The sequence below is a fragment of the Pavona decussata genome, unplaced genomic scaffold (assembly GCF_977016875.1).
Source record: "Pavona decussata unplaced genomic scaffold, jaPavDecu1.1 SCAFFOLD_29, whole genome shotgun sequence".
Classification (NCBI taxonomy): Eukaryota; Metazoa; Cnidaria; class Anthozoa; order Scleractinia; family Agariciidae; genus Pavona; species Pavona decussata.
Window position 1 is genome coordinate 886,776 of NW_028145452.1, and position 17,145 is coordinate 903,920.

Here is a 17,145-nt window from a genome sequence, read left to right on the forward strand (position 1 = left end):
CCTTCCGAACAGATAATTTACCGAAACGATCCGTCGGGTGCCCCTGACAATTTGTTGGCTCAGATCTCAAAGCGTTGTTTACTTTGCCGATATTAAGTTGACATGAGAGCAGCATCTCGTTTTGTTATTGAAATTTAAACTTCTTAAAACTTTGTTAATCTCAAATAAGGTCAGAGAAACGACACGACACAGACGACATACCCACGCACGAACAAGAAAACGAAATCAAAAGTACGTGTGCCATCGACAACTATGAAAGCGTTGGGCAAAATGGAATACGCTACCATGATTTTTTTCGCCTTTTGTGCTCTTGCGCAGGGCTACGTCAACTACCCATCGATTCTGTGGGATTCCAAGAACCCTATGTAAGTTTCCTTGTGGTGTTTTTATTTGGTTTAACAGCTGATGCATGCGTCGTTTGCTAAGCCATACCAAGAGAGGATGCGATCCTGTAGGCTTCTTGCGTCTAAATCGTGAAGCTATCGCCCAGTGAGTGTAAGAAAAAAGAGTAACTACCTATATAGTTTGGCGTGAAACAATGTCATGTTGCAACACCATTGTCGAAAGGCGTGAAGAGCAGCAAAGGAATTTCGCTGTTATATACGAGAAAAAGATGTTTATTTTGAAACTGTATTCAAAAGTTATTTTGTTTACTTTTAAGTCCTCTTGCTAATTAAATAGTTTTACCCTGATTGGCTAACTTTCGAAAAACGTTTTACTTATTTCACCGTCATTTTAATTTGACTTGACCAAAATGGGTGCTGCACTGTGATCTTAAGGGAAAAATTCAAGTAACTAAAACTCCCGTAAATATTGTCTCTAGTCGCCATAAAAACATCATAAATTGATGGGCTCCAAGTTGAGTGCAGACATTGAACCAGTGTGCTCGCCTGTGCCTCATTCAACAACTGAAATGATCTTCCAGTCCAGTCGCTTTTTATCACGTGACTCAAAAGATTACTCCATACGAATATCATTAGAATTAACCTTGATTTGCACGTCAGTACTTCAGGCAACCGGCTGACGAAAGGTTTCCTAGGATACCCGACAACTGCCGAACTCCCTCATTTGGCCTACTGTTTCAATTGGATGACTCACTTGGCTGTTTTCATCTCTTTCAGATTCCAAACTAACTACTCAATAGCAGTTCTACCCACGAGTAAAATCAAAATCGTTTGCCCGAATCCCGCAATGATCCCGATACCCGTCCAGGGAAGCACACCAAAGGAGGAGCTCTATGAAAACCTGTGGATGGTGGAAAAGCAAGCTTATGACGCATGCGCTATAGACACCTCTAAATATCAAAACAGGCTCCTGATGAGATGCGATACACCACTGCAACTGCGATACTTCATCATAGTCTTCCAGCGGTTTAGCGCAGATCCTGACGGCTTGGAGTTTGAGCCAGGAAAAGACTATTACTTCATTGGTAAATGACACGTGAATTTTACTTTGTTATACAGTAAAGTTCCGATAGTAACGACCCTCCGAAAGTAACGACTCCCCGAAAGTAACGTCTAAACTTTGTGGCTTCGAAAATAGCGAGCCCCCGAAAGTAGCGAGTCCCCCAAAAAGTAGCGAGACCTGCACGTTTTTTTAAATTACGTTATACACATACCGAATGCCTTTATTGTTTTCCAATCCATCGTCATAATTAATGTACAAAAATTTCCGTGCATTGACAAATTAATCACGATAAGGCACTTTACAACAAGGGAAAGCCTTGAACGGATAACTGTGTCAGTTTCAGCTGACGTGAGAACTCTTGCCATGCCGTGCCCACCCTTTTCGTGAAAAGCACACGCCGATCGCCAGCGCTTACTTTTCCACTCATAAACAGCTCTGGATTTGCGAACAGTGTTCCATAGTGAGTCTGTCAACACTCTTCTTAAATTCTGCATTGAATGCAACGTCGAGTGGTTGAATCTTGTTCGTTGCCCCTGGAGCTAGGTGCAAGCCCCAATGCCGTCTGGCACTCTTGCGGCAGAGTGGCCTTAATTCTGCCTGTTTTTTGAGTGGCTCTGTGCAAATCATATAACTTTGCATTTCAGAAAAAAGAAATATCGCTAACTTTGTTTCATAGTTTTTGAGTCCCCGAAAATAATGACTCCCCGAAAGTAACGAGCTCCAAAGGCTGCTAATCAGGGTCGCTACTATCGGAACTTTACGGTAGTTTATTTTGAAAAGCCTCCTGCACCCAGGGTATGATATTGCTTGTATTGTTACCTGCTGAGTAACTTTTCCTCCGAAGATTTAGGAGAGGAAATAAGAAGTGTGGATAACGCTGGGACCTAAGGGGAGGAAACCGAAAGTAGACCTCGGCTTCCCCTTTCTCGCTCTTTTATTTAGTTATTTATTTATTTATGGATGGACGTATTAAAATTCTAATGGCGCAAATCGGTAAATACAGTCGACTCCCGATAACTCGAACCTTCAAGGGAAATTGAAAAAGGTTCAAGTTATCGGGAGTTCGAGTTATCGAGGGTAAAATTATATAGAAAATGAGCTGAAAGGAAAGGAAAATTGGTCCGAGTTAGCGCGAGGTTCGAGTTAGCGAGGGTTCGAGTTATCGGGAGTCGAATGTAAAGAGTAACAAGCATCTAAAGTAACCATAAGGGTAATCTGTAAAAGGGTAAAAAACGCCCCATACTGAGACAGGTCACCTTTTACGTAACTTAAAAATGTAGGAACAATAAATGACTATAAAACTAGCCATCAAGGTAGTACGTTTATACAATAAAATCATATGTTCATGATTCTAGCCTTAAAAATACCAACGGCAGGTGCAGAACGAGCCTCCAAAGGGAAGGAATTCAACATGTCAACAATTCAACCTGAAAGAAATTAAATTTGGAGCATAGTTCTTTCTCTTGCCGTCGTTCCGGCCCGCTGTACTCTTTTGGTTTCTTTATTCGTTTTCCATCCTGTTTTCAAGTTAGTTTCGCCCCGTTTTTCCGGCGCAGAAAAGACACGGAAGCGAGCGGCGAAGCCGCAAAAACTTTATATAAACTTTATATAGACCGTGCTACCGCCAGCTTCACAGGCTGGTGAACAGTACAATAAAGCCAGCCAACAAAATTCTCATGGAAGTGTAAACTGAGCTATCCTTCAGTAAAGTGCTATTTCAGGCATTCTGGTGGTATAGAGCGGTTTTCAATGGAGTGTCGTAAAACCAAAACCAAAGTAATCACTCTGGCCAATCACAACAGACGCAAACAGTGCTGTGAACCAATTAGAATTCAAAGCAAATACATGAAACAGGCGTCAAGCGCGGGAAAATGCGTGCGAGCGAGGCACGGTTGGTTTTGGTTTTACATCTCATTGGTTGAGAAAGTGGCGCGAGTTTTGTTAACCGATCACAGAGCGTAGTAATGCAAAACCAAAGCAAACGGGCAATTACTTTCGACAACCAATTGAAAACCGCTCTATAAGAACCATGGTTAAAGCATTCCTGTGAAGATGCTAATTCTCGTTAATTATCGTTACATTTCAGCCACCTCTTCTGGTAGCGACGTGTCTCTGGATCAGACGTCAGGTGGACGATGCTCTACACATAACATGAGGATAAAGATATATGTCTGCATGGATGCAAATGGTAAGACGCCATCTCCAAGTAAAAAATCTTTAAGTCCCCTTCAAACATCACGTTAACAGCGCATTTTGGCTATCGTCCCTTTATCGCACGTTAACCGTCACATCGATACGAGCACGCTGTCAACAAGCTATCGTCACGTTATTACTCCATATTGTTATGGTATTGTCACGCAATTGTCACGCTATCATCTTTCGAGAGTTTACCCCTGTTGTTGTTTTTGATATTTTCGTTGTTGCAGATCCCAAGTGTAATACAAGCCCGGTTTCACCAACTGCGCATGCTCAACCAACCAAGACAGTCACCGTGTGTCCAACGCCAACACAAACTGTTCATGTTTCTGCCACAACTGTCACGCAGCGCCCATACTGCTCTGGTAAGTCACTTGGTTCACCATGACTCACACAGCACAGCAGCTGGTGTGACGAGATTAACAGCTGTAAAGCCGGCTACTGTGATCAAAATTTTACTTTCCTTTTATCTTCTGCATTCTAACTTGTAGGAGGAAAGTAATATCCATGCCAAATTTTAAATTGTAATTCCAACGGGAAGCTCGATTATTTCAAGCGTAATTTCCACATTCGGTTTGGCGCCATTACTCATTCAAAATTGTCCGCGAACCAAACGGAGAGTTGGGCCGAGTAGCAATGTTAGGGATAAGTGACAAATGCCCTTAAAATTATTGGGATAACATGTACAAGGAATACCCACGACCCACCCCTCCCCAATTGGTACATAAGTATTTGCCTTTGTAACTCTTCCCTCAGCCGTACGGACAAATAATATTAAAAAAGAGCAAGGCTGATTTTACGGTCAGGGAAGTATATTTTCCAATATTTCGAAAGGCACAGCCTTTCTTCTTCAGGGTATGTTTGAGACTGACCCTGTGGCAAGAGCCGTGAGGGACGAAACTTTCCCTCTTTCCTTTAGCGTTTTAGAATTTTATTGTTTATTTATAGTTGCAGATATCTAAACTAAAATCGCTTTTTTTTTTTGCTAAAGCAGCCACCGACAAGCATGAAATGAGTGAAATGTTGAACAACTCTCGCCTAATACCAGAGATTCTCAACCACACGAGTCAGCTGACCACCCTGTGGGCTCAGCTTAGAAATATGACCGAAAAACTAGACTCTATACAAGGCAAACTTGACAACTGCAGCTTTGGTGCTGCAAATGGTCATGTGACTCAACCACCTCCGACATCACCAACAACGCCGACTCCAGGTTAGTTAAGACGTCAGTTTTATGAATCGAAATTATGACGAAATAAAGAGCTTTTGGATTCTAAGTCCATGAAGTCTTCCGCAGCATTGTTTGCAAGGAGATGAAGGCAATCCTGATCCTGACGCCATGGAGTACGTTTGCAAATACACTGTTACGACCTCAGCCGCTACCCGCCTCAAACCGTACCCTTTGTGAGCGGGGTCTCAAACCTACCGAATACCGAGAAATGTTTTTCAAATGAGTTTTCATCCATTAGTTGAAGATTTTAAGCACAAACTAGCCCGATATGTTTCATAAATGGCTTTGTCGAAGAACATTGACACAGAAAACTTGTTTTAATTTTTCGGACCCGAAGTGTTTTCGCAGACTTGACTGTACGTATGGTACAGTGATAATGTTGCAAATAATAACTCTGTTCTGAAGAAGACTAGTGGTACTAGAGCGGTTCCTATTAAGTGTCGTAAAACCAAAACCAAAGAAATTACTCTGGCCAATCACAACAGACGTAAACAACACAGCGAGTCAATCAGAATTCAAAGCAAATACATGTAACTGGTACCAAGCGCGGGAAAACGCGTGCGGCGAAAACACGATTGGTTTCGTTTTGGATTCCCATTGGTTGAGAAAGTGGCGCGAGTTTTGTTAACCAATAACAGGGCGTAGTAATGCAAAGCCAAAGTAAACGTAAAATTCTTTCGACACTTTTGAAAAGCGCTCTATTTGAAATATTGGTCCACTATATGATAAATTGCCCTTTAATCCCTGCAATCAGTTTGGTTCATTTACACGACGTCTGGCACATGCATTGCCACTATAAGAGATCCGACAACGAAACGTTTTCAGAACAATTTTTCTGAGCTTCGAGTGGTCCCCTGCACTCAAAAGTTCCAGGATTATGATTCGCCACCCTCCCTCTTCTATTCCTCCCCTTATACGTATAAAGTCCATTATATGAAGTCCCTCCCCGTCCACTTGTATTGGGAAGACGGGATTCATTCTTGCAGAAACTTATGCGGTGATAAACACACTTTATGTGGAAGTATTACCTTGTCTTTTTAGACTAATTTTACTTTCAGTTATTTCTCTTAAAAAACGCTGACAATCGATAATTCCAGACAACGTACATGTTGACATAGTGGGATGAAGCCGCCAAAACATCAACTTGAAAACAGCTCATATATCATTTATTTATTTATTTGTTCATTTTCGACTAACAGTTTATGCTGACTGCAAAGAGCTTTATCAAGCGGGATTTAGGGTCAGCGGAGTCTACGCTATAAAACCCAAAGACAGCAATGAATCATTCCCAGTCTACTGCGACCAAGCCACAGCGATAAAAGGCTGGACAGTAATTCAGAAGCGCTTCGATGGTTCGGTGATATTCAGTAACCGGACGTGGGTTGAGTATCAAAATGGCTTTGGTGATCTGACAGGAGAATTTTGGCTGGGACTTGATAAAATTTATCTGCTCACAAAAACACCGGTCAGGATTCGATTTGATCTTGGAGCTCTGGACGGGACGAATAAATTTGCTGCTTACCAAGGTTTTACGATCGCTGGAGCTGACGAGAAATACAAACTGACAACCGGAAATTATATAGGTAAAGATAACAATAACAATAATAATAATAATAATAATAATAATAATAATAATAATTTTTTTAAAAAAATTAATATTAGTAATCTCTTTATTAAAATATTCCAAGCAAATTGTTATTTACAAGTTAAAAGTAGAAAAAAAGAGCTATTAAAACCTATTTACAATTCTTGTCGATTAAAAAAAAGAGACTATTTCAAGCACAATTTTTTTGGAAGAAAAAGAAAAAAAAAGATCTCATCAAGTTAAAATGGTATTCTTATTCGTAACAAAAAATCATATGATCTATCATCGCTAAATATATATTCGGAAGTTAAATTATGGTCCTTAATGACGAAATAACAAGTCTAATAATAATAATAATAATAATAATAATAATAATAATAATAATAATCTTTATTTACCCTCGGCAGTGTTTATAGCACAAGTTAGTGGGGTCGAACATTAAACTTCACAAAGAAATAATTTAAATTGAACATAACATGGTTAAAAATCCCAACTGACAGGAGGCAGACTAGCTGGCTATTTACAAGCGCGTCCGAGGAGTTGAACTTGGGGCTACCGAGACACAACTCCAGCTAGCGGTCAGAGCGGGACTTGAACCCGGGATGTCTGGATTTTCAAGTCCGGCGCCCTAACCATTTGGCCACGCTGCACCCCAACCCCCTTCCCTCCTTCCCCTCTGCCCCCAGATTATGCTAATGTCTTACAGCCAGGGAAATACTTAACATAACTAGCCTATATTAACGAGCTTTATAAGTCTCTGCAGCACTATCTGTCAGACTTATCGTTGTTGTTAGAAGTTCCAGATTTTTTGCCGAATTTTTTTTCACCCTACTGTAATTTTCATTAGGCCTTTCCACAGAATTCCATTTTTCTTAACTGATAAATGATTTGAATCAAGTTCTTTTAATTTTTTTTTTCGAATGACACCTCAAAGCCCTAAAATAAAGGAGAAAAACAAAAAAAGGGAGAAAAAAAATGGCTTACACTTCAAATCAGTTTTAGAAGGCGTATAATAAATCTTTTATTAATTTCAGCTGGAAATTGTGGCAATTCGTTTGGTCCTGAGAACGGCAATCTATTCTCAACAGTGGACCAAGACAATGATAAGTCACCAAAAAGCTGCGCACAAAAGTTTAAAAGTGGTTGGTGGCACGGGAGGTGTCATAAGAGCAGTCTAAATGGCCTTTACCTCAATGGAACCATAAAGGATCGAGCTTATGAAGCTTCTGGTATCATATGGCAGACATGGAAAGGATATATGTACTCTTTGACTAAATCGGAGATGAAGATCAGACTTTGGTGATACATGTCAGGCCCAGTAAATAGTGGTGCAACTGTTGTGTTATTACTGATCATTCTCCGAGTCCATTGTTTCCATCTCCTCCATTGTTTTTATAGCGTATTGACTTCAATATTGTTCATGTTGTATATATATTTTTCTTCTTATTTTGAGGGCCGTAAGTGAGAAAAACTGTAGCAGGTTAATTATTACGCCTCCTTCTTTAAATAAAGATATTGATTGTATCATGGAAACCAGCGGCAGATCGACGGAACGGGACAAAGATTTCACGGGTGAAATCCCACCCCTTTTATCTTCGCTAGTCCTGAATTCTGCCGTGAAATCTTCCTCGTGTCCTTAATCTTGTTTCCAGGGCTTTTTGGGAACAAGTTTGTCCCGTCCTGACTACAGTGGAGCCTCGATTTCAAGGAGTTCCCGTTACTAGAGAAATTGGTTTGTGATATCGAGGCTCTGTTCCACAGATTTTAAAAAGGTCGCGATGGAGAAAATCGTTCGTTATAGCGAGGTCTTCGTTAAGTAGAGGTTCGTTCAATCGAGGTTCCACTATCTGGCCCTGTGTCTCCGAGTAGGGCTACTCTGACATGATCTCGTTTTCAGCGTTATTTGCCATTAAAGTTTAAGTTTTATCCACCACACAAGTTAGAGTTGAGAATCAATAAAAATGCACGACGTTTCCACTGATACTGTATAAGGTTTTTTTAAAAGCTTAAGTAAACGTAAACAACAATCAAAGCGAAGAGTTGCAATTGACAACGGATTACCTGCGAATTATCATCAGAGAACATGATGTACGGCGTGATCTCAGAGTTTTGATTGGCTAAGCATCCATACTATATCAGCAGTTATAAAAACTAGATCATTGTATAATGCAATTCAGGGATTTGATTGGCTTTGCTGCTGTGGTCCGTATGAGCCAATATACCATGTTCCCCAAATACTTACACTTATACCTCATTTTGTGAAATAAAACGTGGCAAGATTTAGCAATATTTTGTGGAGTTGTTTTTTAAAAAAATAATTATTCTACTCGCGCTTGTTGGATATGAGATGATTACTGAGCCATCTCGGCGCTACTCGCCTTGTTGGGTATCTATCATCTCATATCCAACGCGCGTTCGTGGAATAATTGTTAAATACACTTTACTTCGAGAGATGAATGGAAAGAATAAATTGCATTAACTATTTCAGCACCCAGACCTTTCTTGTGGTACTGTTTGAAAGTTGTTCACAATTTTCAAAGTGCAATTTAGGCCGGATATATTTCTAGATTACAATTATTCTCTTCCGGAAGAAAGAGCCAATTTAAACTATTCCAAAACGAAATGATTTGTTTGGTCTGTGACGGATTCATTAAATTTCGTTTAACGCTTTTTAGTAATATTTATTGTAAACGGAAACCATATTTAAATATTTTGGCTGTTTTTTTTTTCAGCTAAACAAGTATACTTTTATTTAGTTTTCTTTTTTTTTTTTTAATTTCTCACGTCGATTCCCCGTATTCCGGAATAGGAATGAAGGGAAAAGCCTCCATATTTCTCGTTTTAGACAACTTTGGGAAAAACTATCTGCAAGCTTGCTTTTGTTTGCACATGATGTTCAACACCAATTTTGTTTCCATTCAAGTAGCTTAATTCTAAAACCTCTTATAAGGAATTTTTAGAAATCCCTGTATGTAATCGAACACACCCTGAAAGAACTAGAATAAAGGCAAGAACGTGGTTAGCCGCGATATCTTCAACAGGCCATGGTGAACTTCGTGTCGATACAACTATCATCATTCAATTGTAAAATCCTTAAAAGGCAAGCCGCCCCGAATTTTACACCTTGGTGCTAAGCACGTCACTTGATCTTTTATTCTCGAACAAAGATGCATTTTAATCAATGAGTACGTTGTTACCGTACTAGAATGTGTTTAATTCGATTTTTAGTCGTACTTTTCCACTTTTCAGTGGCAATTTCCCTGAAGTTTTATCCTTCGCTGCAATGGACACCGCTTAATCCAGTGTAAGTTCAGTTCTATCCGATTATTATTCATTCTAAATTCGTGTGTGTTGATTCAGATGCTGATCAGTTCAAACTCAGTTCAAAGTATGTTTTTCTTTGCGAGAAATAACCTTGGAAATACAACGACTGAAATTGTACGGGTAAATGCATATCTTCGCCCAGTGACTTCATCGATCTCTGTAAACTGAAAGGGCTTAGAAACTTTCCCACGAATGAAATTGTGCGATTTTGCTTTCCTCAAAGTTGCGTTCTTTCTAGATACAGTTTGGGATTGCTTAGAATCTATCTTTATTAATATTTGTAAACAGGCAGGCAACATCGATCAACCTGTGGCCGAGTTTTTGTCTGTATCTCTCCGTTTGAGAACAGCCAGTTGTCCGTAATTATAACAAGGCGTTATTCCTCTCAGCAGTATTTCTCTCCCGTAAAATCCAATTCTCCTTTTAACAGTTACCAAGTTTTAAAGCTCCACTATTTTTAAACCAAAACTGGTCGACATTGTCAAGTCAAATTTCTCTGCATTGATATCATTTTCTGTCGACGTGGTCTCCATCTCTTCTAGAAAACGCAAAGAAATCGAATTCAAAAGGTAAATAAACAAAGTAGTGGTTTCCAATGGTGGTTGTTAGCAGAAATCACGAAACGCTCTTTTTATCTTGTTTCTTTTATCTTGTTACATCTCATCTCCGGGGATGACAGGATTATCGTATAGAATTATTCATGTCTACACATTGCGCCTTTTGCTTTTAGTGGCTGTAAAGAAAATAAGGCTAAACCTACTGGCCCTACTAATATCAATAAAAAAACTGATAACTTGGCAACCACAGTCTCGTCATACAACAAAAGTGTACTGTTCTGTCGAACGATGCCAAAATTTTTGTTCGATCGAAACATTTGGTCGAAGCTAAAACTTCGTTAAAGTTGAATCCATAACAATCAGTTGAGATACCCTCGAATCAGTATAACAACTGACTATTTTTGCGTTTGTGGCCTAGCGGCGTGAAAAGGAAGAAATTTGTTCAAAAGCCTTGATTTCCTTTATTTGCTCTTGGTAAGCTAGCCAGACAGTGACAGAGCCTACCATAGAAAACTGTAATTAACAGAGCAGATCACGCCTGACTATTCAACGCGACTCGTATATTTCGATAGCATTTTGAAGGTAGATAGTTAATGTTAATGTTCTGTAGAGAAAAATGCCCTTCACAGAGCGGTTTTTCGCCAAGCTATAACCATGATAGCTTGCGCCACAGGCGGAATTCGATTGGTCCGCCGTATAGCCAATTATATTGAAGGGGATGTCGAAAGTCACATCCGGTATTTCGTTTCCTTCGATGGGGGTCTAGATCAAGGATATTTACGACGGTTGATTCCGTCCGCGGCGTAGGCTATAATTATATGAATGCTTACCGCCCCGTTTTAACGCAAAAATGGTCATTCATCCCGAACTACGTATACGGAGCGATGCGGAGGACTGGGATAGGCGTGCAACATCTTGCACGCGCTGAAGCGCCTGGCCTTTCCGAAGCCGAAGATTTCCGAAGGTCATCCGAGATTGACGGGCCATCTTTACTTCATATTCCATCAGATGTTTTATTGACTGTTTTTATCTCTCTTAGATTCCAAACTAACTACTCGATAGCAGTTCTACCCATGAGTAAACTCCAAGTCGTTTGCCCGAATCCCGCAATGATCCCGATACCCGTGAAGCGAAGTACACCAAAGGAGGAGCTCTATGAAAACCTGTGGATGGTGGACAAGCAAGCTTATGACGCATGCGCCATAGACACCTCTAAATATCAAAACAGGCTCCTGATGAGATGCGATACACCACTGCAACTGCGATACTTCTCCATAGTATTTCAGCGGTTTAGCGCAGTTGGTCCTGACGGCTTGGAGTTTGAGCCAGGAAAAGACTATTACTTCATTGGTAAGGGAAACTTAACTATGATCACACTGTGCCAGTTTATACCCATCAGAAACTATGGTCCCGGATGGTTAGACTAAGAGTAGTCCTTCTGGTATTCTTAGGGATAGTAAAGCGAACAAACCACGCGACCGCGCGCGAAAATTACCTTCCTCGAGGAGCGTGCGCGCGTGCTTCGTTCGCCTAGCTCCTCGCGGGAGCTTCGCGCGCGGTCGCGTGGTTTCCTCGCTTTGCTATTCCTAAAAGGGAAAAGAAGGGACTACTTGTCGTCTGCCGGATGGTAGTTTTTCCTTTCCCAAAATTAAAGATAAAGCTTGTTTTTTAATTTTTTGGGTATCAAAATAGTTCGCGGTTTTGACCTTTTCGGTCTGAAATATTGGGTGTCATCAAGAGAGGATCCTCTCTTGGTGTCATGAGATTAAGGGGGGACTTAACCTAAACTGGAATGAAATTTGAAGAGTTTTTAAGAAGGGATAGAAGAAAGAAAATGAGTTTTGGACACTAAAAGACAGTTGATACTGAGAGCACCCCAGGTTGCTAGTGGATTAACTTGGTGTCCGTTTATTAATTATTAACTACAAATTCTAATTTAAAAACTTCACTAATTCTTCAGTATTTCTTATTTCTCTAAATTTAACCAATCCTTCTAGAAAAACTATCTCTTACCAAAAATACCTAAAAATCACCCAAAAATTCACAAAATACCCCACAACATAGGTTCACGGGACGAACATAGAGTTTTTGGATTACTTGAAACGTGAACGAAAAATTTCCATTAAAGCCATGTCAAGTGCGGTAAAATGGCGTTTACGTTAAGTACCCCCTTAAATAAACATAAAAAAGTCTACTCTAACCGAGACTCAATCCGTAAGGCCAGGGAAGCCTTTTTAATCTCAAAAGGCAGAACACTTCTTCCACATGGCCTCAACATTCGCGAAGAAATTTACTAGCTTTTTTTCCTTTTATTATTTTTTATTTTTTTTATTATTATTTCATTTGCTTCATATTCTATACTGTCAATAACTTTAGTTAGATCAACAATTGATCCAACGTATACCAACAGGATTACCGCCCACGGTTGTTGCTTAGACTTTACTTATATATAAGTATGCGAGTGCACCATTTATCGGTTACATTCCCTGCAGAGTATGAATAACACACGTAGGAGGCTAACGAAAGTCAAGGTTTAAGTGCGTTATCTAGGTACTTTACGCTCGGCTTCACTCAAAGCTGTGAAGAGCACAAAGCTAATTCTACGAATCAAAGAAGTCTTATAATTCGTTATTAAATTTGTGATGCCTGTTATTCAATGGTGAGTTAATAGTTTTATTTTGTTAAATTTCAGCCACTTCTTCTGGACGTGAATCTTCTCTCCATCAGACGTCAGGTGGACGATGCTCTACACATAACATGAGGATAAAGATATACGTTTGCATTAATGCAAATGGTAAGTGGTCGTATCAACAGTCTATTTCCAAAACACCATGATTTCGTCTTAAAAAGTCGCTTTATACTGTGATTATTAGCCTGTAGTGAAGGTTAATGTCACGCTATCTTCTTGCAAGCTTTCGTTATGCTATTGTCACGACATGTTAGCTATCGTCATGCAATGGGACCCTTTTATAACGCTGTTCTTATCAGTTATCGTAACGCAATCGTCAAGCTTATATTGCATGAAAGTCACTCAATGTTTTAGGCTATCATCACGCTATTAAAACGTTTTACGTGACGTCGTTCTTATGTTATCGTAGCGTAATCGTCAAGCCAACGCACGATGCATCATAGTCACTCATGACACTATCAAAACGTTTTTGCCTTGCTAACGTCACGCTTCCATCAAGCTATGAAGGTCATCGATATAAAGGTCATCGATGCACTATCGTCAAGCTATCATTACGTTACCGTAATATTGCTGTCACGCACCTACTCCTACTCGCATCATTTCCTTTCAACAATCATCATCCTTAAGTCACGCTAGCTATCGCTATGTTATGTTTTATCGCCGGCATGCTGCCGTCACGCTATTGACTTTATGCCACTCTTGTTACAATACCAGGGATGCCTGACAATACTTTCCTCTTTATGCTACACATGTGATGCTAATAACTTTTCTTTTTGCAGATCCCAAGTGTGACATAAGTCCAGTTTCAGTAGCTGCTCAACCAACCATGACTACTGTCACCGTGTGCCCAACACCAACACAAGTTGTTCATGTTTCTTCCACTGCTGTCACGCAACACCCATATTGCCCCGGTACATGACACCTCTCCGTGTATTGTGTTAAATTCACAATAAGCTTCGTTTTGAGAATTGGTGATTTTCTAAGGTTTTCAAATCAGTTTAATTTTGGGATTTAAAGGGACTGACTTTTTTATGGAGTGGGTTAGTTCTTGCAATTAAATTTGAGTGAGAAGCTCTAAGTGTGTAGTTACCAACAGCCAACAGCTGGACTTTATAATTACGAAGTTCAAAACGGTAAAAAAACAAACTGAATGCGACTGTACATACTTGTCCTAAAGTGACAGTATTGTCTACGGTTAATACATTTTTGTCGGGTGTTTCCTTGATTCCTTTTTTGTGGCTCCTGGGAAATCGCAATAAAACGTTAAAACATCGCGCAAATATTCTTTCCAAAAGTCAGGTGTTACCTCTTCCTTCCTTGCATTTACATCAGTTGTTTTGAAGATTTAATATTCAATACTTTCCATTTCAAGTAATACGTTTCCTTTCAAGGTAGAGTATTTTAAGGAAACATTGTTTGTAATTAAGGATGCGTAGCAGGCGATTTGTTAAAAAATGTTTCCTCTGATTGGTCGATTGGCATCTTACACCGTTTTCCCAACCAATTCAGTTCAGGAGGACAGAAAACCAAAGTATATTACTTTCTACACGAGAATAACTCCGTCTGGAGGTCGCTCATAGATATCATAATTCTTAACAAAGTGTTAGACACGATAAATCACCCTAAAATTAAACCCGCTAGAGTGTGGCAGAATCTGAAATAAAAACTTTATATGTTATTCGAGCGAGCGTTTCCATAAATACTTCTTCTTATTAAGCTTCTTCCAGTGTCTACGTTAGCTTTTGTGATCACAAAACAGCTGTGTCAAAACTGAAATTCCAAAACTCTGTTAACATGACGTTATGCCCTGGCTCCTATTAGAGGGTACATTTAATTAAGAAAAGCTGGTCCCGGTACCTAAAAATATATGTCTTTCTCCCGCAGTCAACAAGCATCAAGTGAGCGAAATGTTAAATAACACCCGCCTTATACCAGGGATTCTCAACCACACGAGTCAGCTGATCGCCCTGTGGGCTCAACTTGAGAATATGAACAACAAACTCGATGCTGTGCAAGACAAACTTAACAACTGCAGCTTTGGTGCAGCAAATGGTCACGTGACCCTTCCGCCACCGACTTTAACGCCGTCTCCAACCCCGACTCCATCCCAGCCTCCAACCCAACCTCCAACTACGCCTCCAGGTTTGTTAAGTGACGTCATCGTCCAGAAAGGAAGTTATGACTTAAGACAAACAGCATTTAAGGACGTATTCTTCTACAAAAATATAGAGATTTTTTCTTTCGTGTTTCCTAGCTCGCAGTAATTTAAAAAAAAAAATGTTATGAAGCCCTTACCGAGAATCTTTTCATTTAAATCGACATTGTGTTCAACTTTACGTTAGTAAAATATGGCGTAATCTTGATGGCTAACAATTCTGGGTAAATGTACCAATCGCCATCCCCATCTTTTTCCGTGTGTTAGATTGTATGGTGATCTCGACATCAGTTGAAACGTTTACTCTCGCTTTCGTACTACTCTCAATGATTATTAATATTTTTTTTCCATTTTTCATGACAGTTTTCGCTGACTGTATTGAGTTTTACAACGCGGGATTTCAGGCCAGCGGAGTCTACCTTATAAGACCTAAGGGAAGTAAAGAATCGTTCCCGGTCTACTGCGACCAAACCACGGCGGTGGGGGGCTGGATAGTGATTCAAATGCGCTTCGATGGTTCAGTGAGGTTCAGTGACCGAAAGTGGGTCGAGTATCAAAACGGCTTTGGTAATCTGACGGGAGAATTTTGGCTGGGACTTGATAAAATTCACCTGCTGACAAAAACACCGGTCAGGATTCGTTTTGATCTTGGAGCTCCGGACGGGACGAATAAGTTTGCTGCTTACCAAGGTTTTACGATCGCTGGAGCTGACCAAAAGTACAAGCTGACAACTGGCGCATATATAGGTAAACCTACGGAAACTTGTAGGTGCCATCCGACATCCGAGATGCGAAAAATAGACGCTGGCTAGCTAAAAAACATACCATCTTTTTTCTTTCACATTTATTAAATTAAAATATTTCTATTTTCGGGAATCGTAAATTTGGCAGATTCAAAGTCAGTCGCAACTCAACGAAATTTTTTTAGGCTCATTCGGTTCTCAAGTTGTAATGTTTGTCAATCAACTCCATGAACTGAATGAAGTCTGTTATATGTTCTTCCATTTACAGAAGGCCGATTTTACTGAGGAAAGGAGTTTTTACAGAAGTGTAATCTCTTAACATCGTTTTCAAGATGCCTTCTTCCTTTTTTTTAATTTGTACATACGTCTGCATCTTGAATGAAGCATGTATGTATGTAACCCGTGTTTCATTCATTTCAGCTGGAAATTGCGGGGATTCGTTTACATTTGAGGATGGCAACAAATTCTCAACAGTGGACCAGGACAATGATGGATGGCAAAAGAGCTGTGCAAAAACCTTTAAAAGCGGTTGGTGGCACGGGAAGTGTCACAAAAGTAGTCTCAATGGCCTTTACCTCAATGGAAACGATAAGGATCCAAACCATTTTGCTGCTGGAATTACGTGGCATTCTTGGAAAGGATATGAGTACTCTTTGTCTAAATCAGAAATGAAGATCAGACTTTGGTCATAGATGCCAGCGCCGGGACTGATAGTGAAGGGGAAAGGCAAAGAATGATGCGAGACCGCGAGTAACTTTTACAATGAAATACGATTAGCTACGAATGACCACGAGTGATCTCGAATGGTTCCGACTGATGACAAGCAGCTACCAATTGCAACGAGTTGGCCACGACTGGCAGGAACAGACACTTCGAGTAACTTCATTACTGACAACAAGTAGCCCTAAATGCTAATTCCGGCAATCACTACTAACTAACATTCAAAATGAACTGTACCTTGACTGAAGACATGAGGCAGTAATTATACCGTATAGATGTAGTTTTCAATTGAGTGTCGAAAGTACTTTTCTGTTTCGTTTGCTTATTACGCTCTAGTTGTTTAGCAAGATTGGCGCCACTTTCTGAACCAATGCGAAGCAAAACCAAACCAATTGTGACTTGTTCGCACGCGTTTTCCCGCGCTTGGCGCCTGTCACACGTTTTTGCTTCTGATTGGTTGAATATTTTGTTTACGTCTGCTGTGATTGGCCAGAGTAATTACTTTGGTTTTGGTTTTACGAAACTTAACTGAAAACTT

General features: G+C 40.0%; 2 protein-coding genes across 3 annotated transcripts; both read left to right on the forward strand.

Annotated features, from left to right (window-relative positions):
* Positions 1-65: 65 nt before the first annotated feature.
* On the forward strand, positions 66-8,701 carry LOC146484819 (techylectin-5A-like). Of its 2 annotated transcripts, none has more exons than XM_085104277.1 (7): positions 66-365; positions 1,122-1,429; positions 3,494-3,595; positions 3,834-3,968; positions 4,598-4,816; positions 6,034-6,417; positions 7,454-8,701. In XM_085104277.1, the coding sequence occupies exons 1-7, from the start codon at positions 253-255 to the stop codon at positions 7,720-7,722; spliced, it is 1,530 nt and encodes a 509-aa protein (XP_084960403.1). In that variant the 5' UTR covers positions 66-252; the 3' UTR covers positions 7,723-8,701. The 2 variants fall into 2 exon arrangements, with proteins under 2 accessions (XP_084960403.1, XP_084960402.1); XM_085104276.1 differs by having other exon boundaries at positions 67-365; positions 4,595-4,816; positions 7,454-8,678.
* A 2,483-nt stretch (positions 8,702-11,184) lies between these two features.
* LOC146484820 (uncharacterized) lies at positions 11,185-16,915 on the forward strand. The gene is made up of 6 exons (XM_085104195.1): positions 11,185-11,650; positions 12,993-13,094; positions 13,769-13,900; positions 14,874-15,131; positions 15,508-15,891; positions 16,308-16,915. The coding sequence occupies exons 1-6, from the start codon at positions 11,185-11,187 to the stop codon at positions 16,577-16,579; spliced, it is 1,614 nt and encodes a 537-aa protein (XP_084960321.1). The 3' UTR covers positions 16,580-16,915.
* The last annotated feature ends 230 nt before the right edge of the window (positions 16,916-17,145 follow it).

What these genes read in the sequence shown, in the direction of transcription:
- LOC146484819 (XM_085104276.1), top strand. Translation starts at nt 253, where the DNA reads ATGAAAGCGTTGGGCAAAATGGAATACGCTACCATGATTTTTTTCGCC. An exon ending in TGGGATTCCAAGAACCCTAT is followed by an intron (nt 366 to 1,121) that starts GTAAGTTTCCTT and finishes CATCTCTTTCAG; the next exon opens with ATTCCAAACTAACTACTCAA. An exon ending in AAAAGACTATTACTTCATTG is followed by an intron (nt 1,430 to 3,493) that starts GTAAATGACACG and finishes GTTACATTTCAG; the next exon opens with CCACCTCTTCTGGTAGCGAC.
- LOC146484820 (XM_085104195.1), top strand. Translation starts at nt 11,185, where the DNA reads ATGCGGAGGACTGGGATAGGCGTGCAACATCTTGCACGCGCTGAAGCG. An exon ending in CGTTTGCATTAATGCAAATG is followed by an intron (nt 13,095 to 13,768) that starts GTAAGTGGTCGT and finishes TTCTTTTTGCAG; the next exon opens with ATCCCAAGTGTGACATAAGT. An exon ending in GCAACACCCATATTGCCCCG is followed by an intron (nt 13,901 to 14,873) that starts GTACATGACACC and finishes TTTCTCCCGCAG; the next exon opens with TCAACAAGCATCAAGTGAGC.